The following is a 12,977-nucleotide window of genomic DNA, read 5'->3' on the forward strand; positions in this document are numbered from 1 at the left end:
CCCAGTGCAGCAAAGCCATCCACTATGGCCTGCACGTTTCCCAGAGTCACAACCTTTCGTAGCAGCAGCTTAGTGATTGCTTTGGCTACTTGCATCACAGCAGCCCCCACAGTAGATTTTCCAACTCCAAATTGATTCCCGACTGACCGGTAGCTGTCTGGCGTTGCAAGCTTCCACAGGGCTATCGCCACTCGCTTCTGTACTGTGAGGGCTGCTCTCATCTTGGTATTATGGCGTTTCAGGGCAGGGGCAAGCAAGTCACAAAGTTCCATGAAAGTGCCCTTACGCATGCGAAAGTTTCGCAGCCACTGGGAATCGTCCCACACCTGCAACACAATGCGGTCCCACCAGTCAGTGCTTGTTTCCCGGGCCCAAAATCGGCATTCAATGGATAGAATCTGCCCCATTACCATCAGGATCTCCAAAGCGCAGGGTCCCGCGGTTTGAGAGAATTCTGTGTCTACGTCCTCATCACTGTCATCGCCGCGCTGCCGTATCCGCCTCCTCCTCGCCTCGGTTTGAAGGTCCTGGTTCAGCATATACTGCATGAGAGTGCGCGAGGTGTTTAAAACATGCACGATTGCGGTATTGAGCTGAGCAGGGTCCATGCTTGCTGTGTTATGGCGTCCGCACAGTTCACCAAGCAAAAAAGGCGCGAAACGCTTGTCTGCTGCTTTCAGGGAGGGAGGGGTGAGGCTGTACCCAGAACCACCCGCGACAATGATTTTTGCCCCATCAGGCACTGGGATCACAACCCGGAAATTCCAAGGGGCGGGGGAGGCTGCGGGAACTATGGGATAGCTACGGGATAGCTACCCACAGTGCAATGCTCCAGAAATTGACGCTAGCCTTGGACCGTGGACGCACACCACCGATTTAATGTGTTTAGTGTGGCCGCGCGCAATCGATTTTATACAATCTGTTTTGCTAAACCGGTTTATGTAAAATTGGAATAATCCCGTAGTGTAGACGTACCCAGAGATTTCAAAAGGTCTCTTACTTCTATTGTGGTGCAATGAGGTTCAAAGGGGAATGACCCGCAGCAGTTGCCGCTGTCTCGGCAGGCGTTGCCATCCCAGACAAGCCCCCAAATTGTCGGAGAAAAGGGAAGAGATATGTACTTGATAACTAGAATTGAGCAATTAAGAGCTTAGATTATGAACCAGGCAGCAACTCAAACCTACGCCCAGGGCAAGTTGCAAGCCTTGAGACACGACTTCCAAGCAGAAAAGGAAGCACTGCTAAGCAAATACAGGTCCTTCAAGGACTTGTCAAATTTTAACCATTTATGCTCAGCATACGCCGTAACAGTAGTATATTTGCCACAAAGACGAATTTGAATAGTTAAATGCTAATGGGCCATGCGTTTTTGCCCAGGTGGCAAGCCTCATGGAGGAGAACTCGGGTAGCTTTGTGAGTAAGAATGCTTAAGGGAAGAGAGCAGGAAAGGTGAGGGCTAGTTGAGAAGCCCACCCTCCTAGCTAAATTGGTAGTGGAACAAAGCCAGTGCCCGTGGAAGGGACTGTTCAGCGAGAAAAGCAGGATCAGGACCAAGTGGTCAGGCAACAGATAGAGAGATTGGAAAAGAAGGTTGGAAACTTTGAGGGCATAGTGGAAGGAAAAGAGTAAGTATAAATAAATCCAGGCAAAGAAATTATTTGATTGCTATCATTTGGCTATAAACAATTTAATCGAATTAGCTAAAGAAATGTAAATATACAGTGCTACATCATTAAAATCCTATTAGGCTCTAAGGGGATACAATAAGTGGTGTTTTCTTTCAGATCGTTGTGTGTTTTGAAAGCAAGAGTTAAAAGTAAAAGGCAATCAAAATTCTGGTAAAAACAATTGTGTCTCTTTTAAGTAAGAGTCTTTAAGGTGTAGATAGCTTTGGATTCAGAAGCAAGCCAGAAAGCATCTGTATTAATGCAAATTATCTAACTGATGTGGTAGAAGCCACTGAAACCTGGGCTGCCTATGAAACAAATACAAGAAAATATGGGGTAATTCCTCTGTTTTGCCTGAAATCAGCAAGAGTATTCGTATATTAAGGGAATATTTTAAGCAATGACTGACTGCCCAGAAGGGGTATTGTCTTTCAGATAATTAGAGAAAACTAATGCCAGCTGAACAGCATTCAACGTACCATGCATTTACTGGCACAATAGGAATTATGTTCTGTGTTCTATGTCCTGTTTTGTAGTGTTTGTCTCATGGCCAGAATTGCTGTGTTTAATATTTTCATATGACAGTCTAGTTCAAAATCAAATGGAAGGGTTACATCAAAATACAGATACTTGTTTTATTCAACTTGAAATACAAAGCGTTTGGATAAATCAGGAAAATGTGATATACTAAAGTCTAATACATTTGCTTAAGTAAGAAAAAAGAAATTTCATTGGCCAGATCTTTTAAATTGAAAAAATTGTTGTTAAAATTTGCACACCAACAGTCTTTGGAAACAAATGACATGAAAGGTTAACCAACTCCCCATATTGCACATCGGATCCTTCTGGCTACCCCAGATTTCTAGCCAGAGGGCTGGGAGGAAGGGAATCTATTGGACACCAGAGGCTGTACCAAGTGGACTCCTCAAAAGTGGGTATGCTTGTCCTGACTTGTTGCTCCAAAGCTCTGTAATAAAGTTATTTTACTGGAAGAGTCTACGTGGCATACATTGAATAATAAGACTAAAGTACTGTATAATGGCAATGTGTATGTGTTCATTGTTGGGAAAAGGTGTATGAGTGAAGAGTGGAAGTTTCCTTTGTAGATTAAAAAAAGCCAAGGGAGACTTGAATGTGCCCAAGCAGCTGTAAAATCTGCAAAACACTGCCAGGCATTAATGAAATGTGTTAGGTTTCTTTTCGCATAGGTAAAAGAAGTGCTCCCTCCCCCCCCCCCAAATCCCTAGCAGTCCTGCCACTCCTTGAAACCAGGAGATTGGATCTATGTAAAGGTCCACCAATGAAAGACTGCTTTGGCTCCATGCTGGAAAGGCCCTTTCCAAGTCCTGTTAACCACCAACACTGCTGTGAAGTGCCAAGGACTACCTACCTGGACCCACGCTACTCACTGCAAAAAAAAGAGACCCCTCCTCCTGGAAATGACTCTTCGACTGATGATCAGCCTATTTCTCCTTCTAGCTCTGCTGTGCCTTCTGGACAGCAGGGAAAAAGAATAAGGTGAAGTGCTAGTAACCTCTCCCTTATCCACTGACAGACCTATTGTGCCTTTGGATTTTTCTAGAAGAATCAAACCATTACAGCAGGCCTGCACAACATGCGGCCCACGTGGGCTCACTGTGCGGCCCGCGGGGGGGTGAGTAGGTAAGCAGTGGTTGAGGGAGGGGGACTGAGGAGGCGAGCGGATGGGCAGTGGCAGGAGGTGAGTAGGTGGGGGGGGCAGGTGAGCTGGGGGGGGGGAGGCTGAGGAGACAAGCAGGTGGGCAGTGGCGGGGGGTGAGTAGGCGAGCCGGGGGACTGAGGAGGCAAGCAGGCAGGCATGGCTGGGGGTGAGTAGGCGAGCGGGGGGGGGAGGCAGTGGCGGGGGGGCAGGTGAGCCGGTGACTGAGGAGGCGAGCAGGCAGGCAGTGGCAGGGAGTGAGTTGGCGAGCCGGGGTGGGGCTGAGGAGGTGAGCGGGTGGGCAGTGGCAGGGAGGCAGGTGAGCCAACGGTGGGAAAGGGGAGCTGAGGAGGCAAGTAGTGAGTCAGTGGCTGACCTGATCTGGTCTGACTCCCATCCCCTCTCCAAGGGTTGCAGCTGTCTGGAGGTGCTGCCTTCCTCATTCACACCTCATTCATTCAATAGGGCAATTGATTACAAAGTGTGGGGAAGATCTTATTCTACTTCTAGCAAAAAGACAGTTTTCTTTTACCTTAATTATTCTACTTTAGGGGCCCGCTATAACATATTACCAAGGTTCAATACTGTTGTTTCGGTGGGGCGGTGCTAGGGAAGGAGGGTTTGTTTCCATGGGGCGGGTGACACTGGGGGGGTTGTTTCCGCGGGCTGGGCGGTGCTGTGTGTGTGTGTGTTTGGGGGCCTGGGTGGCACTGGGGGGGGCTGTTTCAGCGGCACGGGGCGGAGGAGGGAGGAGTCGAGCAGGGCCGAGGGGGTTTCGGCCCTCAGCTCTTTTATTTGAAGTAATATGGCCCTCGTCACTTTACGAGTAGTGCAGGCCTGCATTACAGGGTAATGTGCTAATAACTTCTCCCCTGTACCATGCTGAACCACGACTGTTTTAGGAAAAGAGAAGGGAACACCTGCTCCACTGAAACCACCAAAGTCCAGGGATTCCTGACTACAAAAGACATTAAGAACTGACTCTGGTGAAGAAACAAAGAATTATTCACTGGCAGGAAGAAACTTGTGGGACCATGCTTGGGAATGTAGTATTGATTGGATTTTGGGGTTTATTCTACAGGCTGCACTCAGTGTTTTTGGATAAGGCCTTCAGCATATATTGCCCTCCCTAACTGGATTTTAAATTATAAATACCAAAGGCACCTTGTTACCACTGCCTCTGCCATTTCTTCCATTACATTATTATCCCTGTAACACATCCAAATACAGACAATGCCATATATCTGATAAAACCCAATGGCCAAGGCCTTCACACTTTAGTTGATTTATTTAAATATTGTTTGGAAAAATTTATTTTTAAGATTCGGGACATCCCATATAAGCGAGCAATGAGTGGAAAAAGACTGGTCAGAGGAGATAAAAGATATGACATCACTACAAATGAGCTTCAAGAATTTGAAATTAAGGTTTTATAATGGGGTTGATATAATGGCCATTCCATGGGTCTGTAGTATATCAGGGGAAAGGGGTCCTTATTGTTTCGGTTACCCAATTAGTAAATAATCAGACTCATACTCAAAGAGTGTGTTCTGCCACTGGAAAGTTTACTTGTACTGAAATGATTCCAGTAACTAATAATGTAACCTGTACCCTATTGCAATATACCCCCTCTTATGCCATTAATGCGAATGCCTCTTGGAAGTATATAAAGGTATACAACTAACAGATGTGGTATAGTACTACACCAAAGAGAAGTGTATTAGGATATCAACGGACTGTGATTAATACTACACTAGGGACTGTTAAATTCACACTGCCCTTATCAAGTTTTCAGATCACCTCCACATATTCAAACTGCTCAAAAGGGGCTGCCATTAGATTAGCACAGCAAAGGGCCTGGGTTATTTCCTCTAGAAAGAAGAGGGACTTGGCCAGATCCCTATGGATTGGTGCCAATAGTGCAGCAGCAATTTGGAATATTTTTAAAAGCCAAGAACATGATGAGAAATTAAGACAATTAGAGAAAGCCACAGGTCTTATTACTGGAGCACTGCTGACCCAGGTGCAAGCTGGAGTTGGTGAATTACATGTTATTTCTGCCCTTAGTTCAATAACCAGGATTTGTGGACAGAGATGGTATTGAATATCACTGAGGCTGGGAAGGTATTGCAGTGGGATTTGGCATGTTCAGAAATTCAAGGTTTCCTGAATGACCAGCTGATGGCCATTCGGAGTGATCTCAAGCATGAGGCATGGCCTACTGCCCTTACAGATACCTCAGGAATGCCATCTGATTTGTGGCCATGGAGACATACTTGGAGATTTTCAGGATGGAGTTGTATATACTCGCAGTGCTCCTCCCAAGCATAGGGGCCAGTAGGAGGGGTGGGGGCTCCCACATACCGAATCCTGTCGGGTCTATGGGGAGGATGCATGTGGGACTGGATTATTCACTGTGATATCTGGGAGCTTAGCCCACCTGGTAATGCTTAGCTGATTTTCTGTTAGTGCTTCTGGAATAGCACCTGATATTTGGATTAGAATAGGGAATCAGTGGACATTATGGCTCTTAGAACTCCGGCAGCTTCAGTGCATAAAGGAAATAGAAGCAAAGGGAAGTTGTCACTGTTCATGACAATGTTTGCTGGGAGGAACTACCCTGACAGGGCACCTACTTTTTCAAGCTAATGATAGCTGTGTGTATGCTAAAACCACCACGTTGCGAGATACACATTTTAATCTCACTACTGCTGCAGGCAGTCATATTATTTACTGGCCTGTGGATAGAATTTTACAAGTAGCCCTTAGATTTCAGATACCCTTTAATTGGACTAGTTTAGTACCTGATCGATTTCAAAATTTGCTTTCACTGTTACCAGAGGTTCAAAGAATCTCTGAATTACAAGGGGAAATTCACATGCTTCAAAATAGATATAAAGTTGAAAAGTATGCCTTTCATACAGCTTATAGAGTGTCTACTTTATGTACTAAGTATGAGGTGTTGTGCTTTGTGACTAAAATTGTACAATAACCCCATCATATTATTACTGTGGGAATGTTACTGCTTTTATTGTTGTTGTTTAGTCTAGGAATATGTTATTGTTGTTGTAAAGGACATAATAATAGTAATACCTTTCATGTCCATACTAATCATGTATTGTCTTTGCATCCAATTAAAACCCCTAAGGTTGTCGCATTTGATATAGAATCTGAAATCCAAGGCTTGATGCAAATAGAGATTTAAGAATGTTTGTTGTGCTAGAAGCACAAAAGGGGTGTGTGTGGAATTAGAGATGGAAACGAAGGGGATTTTAATGCAAATAATGTAGTTTGTGAGCAAGAGTCAGGCTAGCTGTAACCCTAATAACGCGAGATTTGTAGAAGCGAGGATTGTGTGAGGCGAGTGGGAAAGAACTGTGTGAGAAGTTGTTGCGACCTTGTGTTAGATAAGTATAGAATGTAGACTATAGTTTAAATAGGAGGTGAGAAAAATAAGATATCAAGATGACCTATGTATAAACAAAATGCAGCTGTTGCCCATTATTGTCTGTAACAAAAGGTATAAATGCTTGCTGTAATTGTTTACCTAGAGAGAGACCTGTTTTGCTCTCTCCCTCCACGTAATTGCTAGAGATAATAAAGTATCTGATTTGCTGCACCCAACCTGAGAGTGAGAACTCTGTTTTTCCCTCCGACAGACACTTGTCTATTTTTATGTCTGATTTTGTAAGCAAGTAGTTTTTAAGTGAGGTGAAACTTGGGGGTACACAAGACAAATCAGACTCCTGAAAAGGGTACAGTAGTCTGGAAAAGTTGAGAGCCACTGCTCTAACTTAGTCTAGGACCTGCTATCAACAGCCTTCATACCCCCAAGTCCTGTTTTCCACAGATGACAGCCAGACAACTGTGCCTTCCCTTGGAAGGCCTCCACCATGGCAAAGACTTGCAGCATTCTCATCTCACATGTAGCTCCTCTACTTTTGACCTGAGAGCCATCAGGACTGGAGTTTGAATATACAGTTCCTTTCAGGTGGCCCTTCCCTGGTGCTAGGTTCAGGGGTAGGCAACATATGGTGCGTGCGCCAAAGGCGGAATGCGAGCTGATTTTCAGTGACACTCACACTGCCTGGGTCCTGGCCACCGGTCTGGGGGGGTCTCTGCATTTTAATTTAATTTTAAATGAAGCTTCTTAAACATTTTTAAAACCTTATTTACTTTACATACAACAATAGTTTAGTTGTATATTATAGAAAGAGACCTTCCAAAAACGTTAACATGTATGACTGGCACACGAAACCTTAAATTTGAGTGAATAAATGAATACTCAGCACACCACTTCTGAAAGGTTGCTGACCCCTGTGCTAGGTTCTCTCTGAGACATACCCCAGAGGAAGGCTCAGCTATACAGTATGACAACATCTCACCTGGCACTATATAAAAAAGAAGAACTACTGGTTCTGATATTCACCAGCTAATAAACTAAGCTAAAGAGAGAGAGAATAACTAACAGTGTGAGATACAAACTTGCTGCAGATAATACTGCTCCAAACAAGTCCATATCCCTCTCTCCCACCATGTACTTCCCTTCTTACCTCAGTGACTAGCATCAGCCCAAGCAGGTAGCATATGACTGCAATGGCCAGGATCAGCAGCTCCCGGCGCCCTTTCTTCTGGAGAATTTTTGGGTACATGTCAACAATGGCCGTCATCAGGCTCTCAACACAGACGAACTGCAGAAGAATTCATGTCAAGAAACCAAGGACCTAATTCTCTTTCCCTACCCATCCTCTTCCCCACTTCCATTCTTCCACTCAGTTAGTCCCCTCTTTTTCCTACACCTGAAGCATGAACTGCTTGCAAACTGGGAGGTGTAGCTGCATCTGAGTCCCAAAGGAAGTGGAGTTACCACTGGTGCAACATCAGGAATTGAGCGCCCGGTGGAGTGATTGGAACCACACCTCGAACTGAGTGAGGTTATCACAAGCCTTGCACCTGGAGTAGGGAGGATGTTCAGGTACAACAGAAATGACACATGGAACATGGAGAAAGTAAGGGAATTGCACCTCATCACAAAGGATTATCAAGAAATAAATTGTGTGTCACAAGGAACCACTGTGATATAAAAGAAGTTACTGCCAGGAAGCAGCTACTCTGGAGCCAGGAGACAGTGAGGGTCACAAGTCACACCTGGAATCAAGAATACTCGTAGTACAGTCAGAGCTGCCATCAAACTACAGTTACAGATGGGGCTTGTCACAATACAAAGGGAGTCCTAGTGAACTTAGAGGAGATTACTACACATGTAGTGTCAAAGTGCCTGGTTCATGAGGGATGTCTGCTAGCCCGTAAGGGCAGGCTTGGTGGCAAGGACAAAGAAGTGTGGCTGCTGATTGTCACTGGATTGTCAGAGACTTATGCTGGAAAGTACAGGTGCTGCAGGTCACTGGTAAGGAGTAACACCTAACACCAGCTGACTGCTGGGATGTACCGGACAGCTTGAAGTATTATCATTCTGAAGTAGTAACATGGATGTGTGACAGGTGTTCCAGGTGGCTGAGAGGCACATCACCATTTCCCACCCACGAGTTATGATCTACATGAGGCTCTCAAACATGTGACAGACACCTTGGAGTTCAAGGGAAAGAGGAGGGTTATTTACTGTATCTGGCTGTCCAGTCCCAGGAAGATCAGTGTAGCGGGGTGGACCCCGCTCCTGCTGTGAGGGGTTTAAAAGTGGCCTGGCAGGGCTTGAGAGCAGTGGCTCTAAAGGCTGGGCTGATTGGGGAAGTGGCTGCAGCTGAGGCCACACCCCAAACTGAGCCACAGGCCTTATAAAAAGGCCAGGGACGCCAGGAGCCAGACAGTCTCTCTCTGGCTACAGAGAGAGATGGGCCTGGGTGCTTAGGAGCTGACATAGAGTACCTGAGTGGAGCAGGGCTGGGGACAGGCTGAGGAGCTGGGGAGCTCCAGCCTAGAAAGCCCCAGGCTGCGGCCTAGCAGTGGGCCAACAGGTACTGGGGGTTGCAGAGGGCAGCCCAGGGGTAGGCCAAGGCAGCAGGTCCAAACCCTCCTTGCCTGTGATGAGTAGGCTGATACTGCAGTCTGCCCCAGGATGTGGGGCTAGACAATGACTGGCAGTAGCCAAATACTGAGGCAAGGTGGGGATAGAGGGTGAGGGTTCCCTAAGGAGGAGAGACCCAGAGAGAAAGGGGTTACTGCTAGGGGGCAGCACCCCATGTAAAAGGGCACCGGGTCCAGGGAGGGACACGGGGGCCTGAAGACAGGTGGATCACCGGCCTACAGAGGGCGCTCCGAACGCTGGAACAGAGCTAATTCCCGGAGTCACCAGCAGGAGGCGCCGCAGGGGTGAGTCCGACCCGTTACAATCAGCATAAGGAAGAATAAGCAGGACCAGAGCTGAGACACAGGCATCATCGTTACAGCCTTTGGATATGCAGTGAATGCTAGGCCGGGACCTGCCAATCAGATAGCTGAGTAAGGATGAGGTTTCCCCAACAAAACGACCCAGCAACACAGAGACCAGTTTGATGTGCCATTTAAAAAACTTAGCCTGCCAAGACCTCGCTTCCCCAGAATGTATCGTGCAATGGTCACTGACATACAGAATAATAACTGCTAACATGGGCTGAGTGGCTGGTTTTGGAAAGAAGAATCAGGGATTTCAAAACAACGGGGAATGCAGCTCTGCTTCTGGACAGTGGCACTAAGTACATCAGGATAGCAGAGAATAAAGCAGTGGTTCTGGAGGACAGGGCCTCTGAGTCCGCAGAATAGGCAGAGACTGTTCTGGGCAACTGGACTGGGGACACTAGCAATTACAGAGGATGTAGGATTGGTTCAAGGTAACAGCACTGCTAACCTCATGGGTTGACTTCATATTCAAAGGTGTCAATTCCTAAAAAGTCCACCCATACTTTAAGTTTTTCTTTTGGCCCTGCCACATTTAGAAAGCACCTACCTGACTCAGCCACTTCTGAAATGGGCACACCCTGTTCTTGTGCCATGAAGCCCAGCACAGAGAAGATAGCAAAGCCAGCCACAAAGCTGGTGGCACATAACATGAAGCAGGAAACGTAACATGAAGCAGTCCCTGTTGGGGCAGAACCAAAGAGAGAGAGAGAGAGAGACGGCATTGTTTTCCTCTGCAAATTTACCACTCTGGGCAATTGCTTTTGTGCTCAGCTTTCTGAATGGGACACGAATCCATGCACTTGCTTACACTAACACTAGCCTGAGACTCCTCCAGAGGCCAGCAGCCCAAAACAGAACTCGGCAGCCTACAGCCTTGACCCTTGGCACTACAAGAACTACATGATTATACTTGGCAATAAAAATGACAGGGGGCTGCAGCCATATAATGTAAGCAGGATGCCCCAGTGAAGTCACTAGGGACTTGGCACAACAAGGGGCAACAGGAATCATCATCTGAGGGTAGAGCAATTGAATAAATATTGAGAGAAAAAGGATCCTTAAATCACAAGGGACCTGATCCAAAGCCCTCTGAAACCAAACGAAAGACTCCCATTGACTTGAATGGGCTGGGGATCAGGCCTGAGAGGAAATGGGAACAGACCACTGTGAAACTGGCTAATTCTCCCGAGATCAGACCCAGGTAACTGAACTGAATTTGGCCACATGCATTACTAAATCTTATTTCCATATCAGGTAACATTTACAATACCCACATCAACTCAACAATGGCACTTCCAGGAGTCCTGTGCCCCCTCTCCCTGCCCTGGTGGCAGAGTGCCACCAGCAGAGCCACCAAAGGCATTTCTTGTAGCCCCTGCATTTTCCTGGGTAGTCTCCTGTCCAGTCGCTGAGCCCTGCTTAGCTTGTAAGAGCTGCCAAGAGCATAGGATGAAATGACGTAGGCCCCACGTGTGATTTCGAAGCAGTGAGTGCCACAGCCCCAACTACATTCTGCTCGCCTGCCCACACGGCCCTCAGCCAGATGTGAGAGGAAGAGAGAGGCACAGGCTGCTCCTACCTGTAACAGTTGTTGTTGTACTTGTTGTAGCTGCCCAAAGCGGTCAGGCACCCCTGGCAGATAGCATAAGAGAAGAAGATCTGAGTGCCTGCATCCATCCACACCTAGAACAGAACAGGACAGTGATTTCCAGCCACGGCTAAGGAAATAAATGGTAAAGCCCTGTCAGGGTACACACACTTCGGGGCAGCAGCCTGCCACATCAGGCAGAGAAGGGAAGAATCCATACAGGGTGTGACCAGGGCCGACGAGGGGCGGGGGGAGCCGGTACAAATTATTGGGGCCTGGCGGTCCGGCTTCCCTCCCCCCCTCGTCGGCCCTGCTCACCCCCCCGGGCACACATACCCCACCCCAGACCCGCAAGTGACTGGGAAGGGAGTTGTGGGTCTCGGCGAGGCAGCAGGATAACGTGTGCCATGTGCAGCTGCTGCTCCAGCCACCCTAACGGAAATAACTCCCAACCTTGCGTGAGGGGGAGGGGGAGGGGCTACGTCACGGCTCACGCCGCTGCTCCAACGGCCCTGAGGGAACCCCCCTCCAGAGAGGCCCACGGTGTGGCGCGTAACGCGCTACGTCACTTCCGGGCTCCTGCCAGCGACCTCACATTCCCCCGCCCCGGCTATGGGAGTAGAGGGGACATGGGGCCCCGCCCCCTTCCCACCTGGCCCCGCCCCCCTGCCTCACGCCAGGCAATGAGCCTCGCGCGGGCAGCGGGGGTCAGGCGCCAGGCTCAGGCTCGGTCATGCGTCCACACCCCCGCCCCCAGCCGGGGACCCTACCATCTTCCCCGCCATAATTGCGCTGGGTGTCTCCCGCACCCCCACAGGCGCACCTGCAAATCCCCCCCCAAGAACTGACCCCACCGGTCCGCCCTTGCTGGGGGGGCCTGAAAAAAAATTTCACCAGGCCCCAAACCTGCTCTCAGCGGCCTGGGTGTGACATGTCTCTGGATTGATTGTCCCAACTTGGGGGACTGGAGTGAAGAGTCCACCATGAAAAGGGAGGATTTTCCTTCTGGACCCCAATGGCTTCTCTCAAATAGTCCAAGGAAGAATGGATTTGAGTGGGGAAGGGAGAGTGATTTTTAAGCCCTCAGACAGGGGCAGTCAATAGGCAGACGGTGGGCTAAATCTGGACTGCCAGACACTTTCGCACGGATCACAAAATCTTTGTATTTGCTTATTATCATCATTGTTGTTATTGAGGTGTGAAAATATTTCTCTGGAGTCTGGACCTGGACTATACCTTGACCAAGAAATTTGGACCTTGACAAAAAATAATTGACCACCCCTGCCCTAGGGTGTCTGTTACATAGTCTGTTCTGCACCAGCTACCCTGATGGAGGGCATATTCCAAGAGGGCTGTTATCATCCGTTCCCCCACGGCAGTGATTTAAGGGGCTAGAACAATCCCAAACACCATTCATTTTTTCTAAGCTAAAGTGCCCACACAATGTATGGAAAGGGCGCATGGGGATGTGGCATGGTATAAAGACTGTACCAGCACAAGTTGTAGATCACTTAGCTGCTTGGGAGTGAAAAAACCATGAGTATCTCACAAAGCCATCCCAAGAAAGTGCCAATAAAACCTTTATATGACACCACACCACCTGGTGTTCCCTACACATGAGGGTGGAGGAAGATCAGGACAACGGGAGCAG

General features: G+C 47.9%; 1 protein-coding gene and 1 long non-coding RNA gene across 2 annotated transcripts in view; both read right to left on the reverse strand.

The window, feature by feature from the left end:
• LOC123351594 (sodium- and chloride-dependent betaine transporter-like) overlaps positions 1 to 8,020 on the reverse strand; it is a 47,326-nt gene extending 39,306 nt beyond the window's left edge. Inside the window, exon 1 of the mRNA XM_044991056.1 lies at positions 7,899 to 8,020. Coding sequence (XP_044846991.1) covers positions 7,899 to 8,015 — 117 coding nt within the window. The 5' untranslated portion in view covers positions 8,016 to 8,020. The remainder of the gene's footprint in view (positions 1 to 7,898) is intronic.
• Positions 8,021 to 10,283: 2,263 nt separating this feature from the next.
• LOC123351602 lies at positions 10,284 to 11,790 on the reverse strand. The gene is made up of 3 exons (XR_006574043.1): positions 11,663 to 11,790; positions 11,318 to 11,421; positions 10,284 to 10,417 (listed from the first exon to the last, which is right to left on the reverse strand). It is a non-coding gene; the product is annotated as an uncharacterized LOC123351602 (long non-coding RNA).
• Positions 11,791 to 12,977: the final 1,187 nt, after the last annotated feature.

This window comes from Mauremys mutica, chromosome 1 (genome assembly GCF_020497125.1).
Source record: "Mauremys mutica isolate MM-2020 ecotype Southern chromosome 1, ASM2049712v1, whole genome shotgun sequence".
NCBI classification, from domain to species: Eukaryota; Metazoa; Chordata; order Testudines; family Geoemydidae; genus Mauremys; species Mauremys mutica.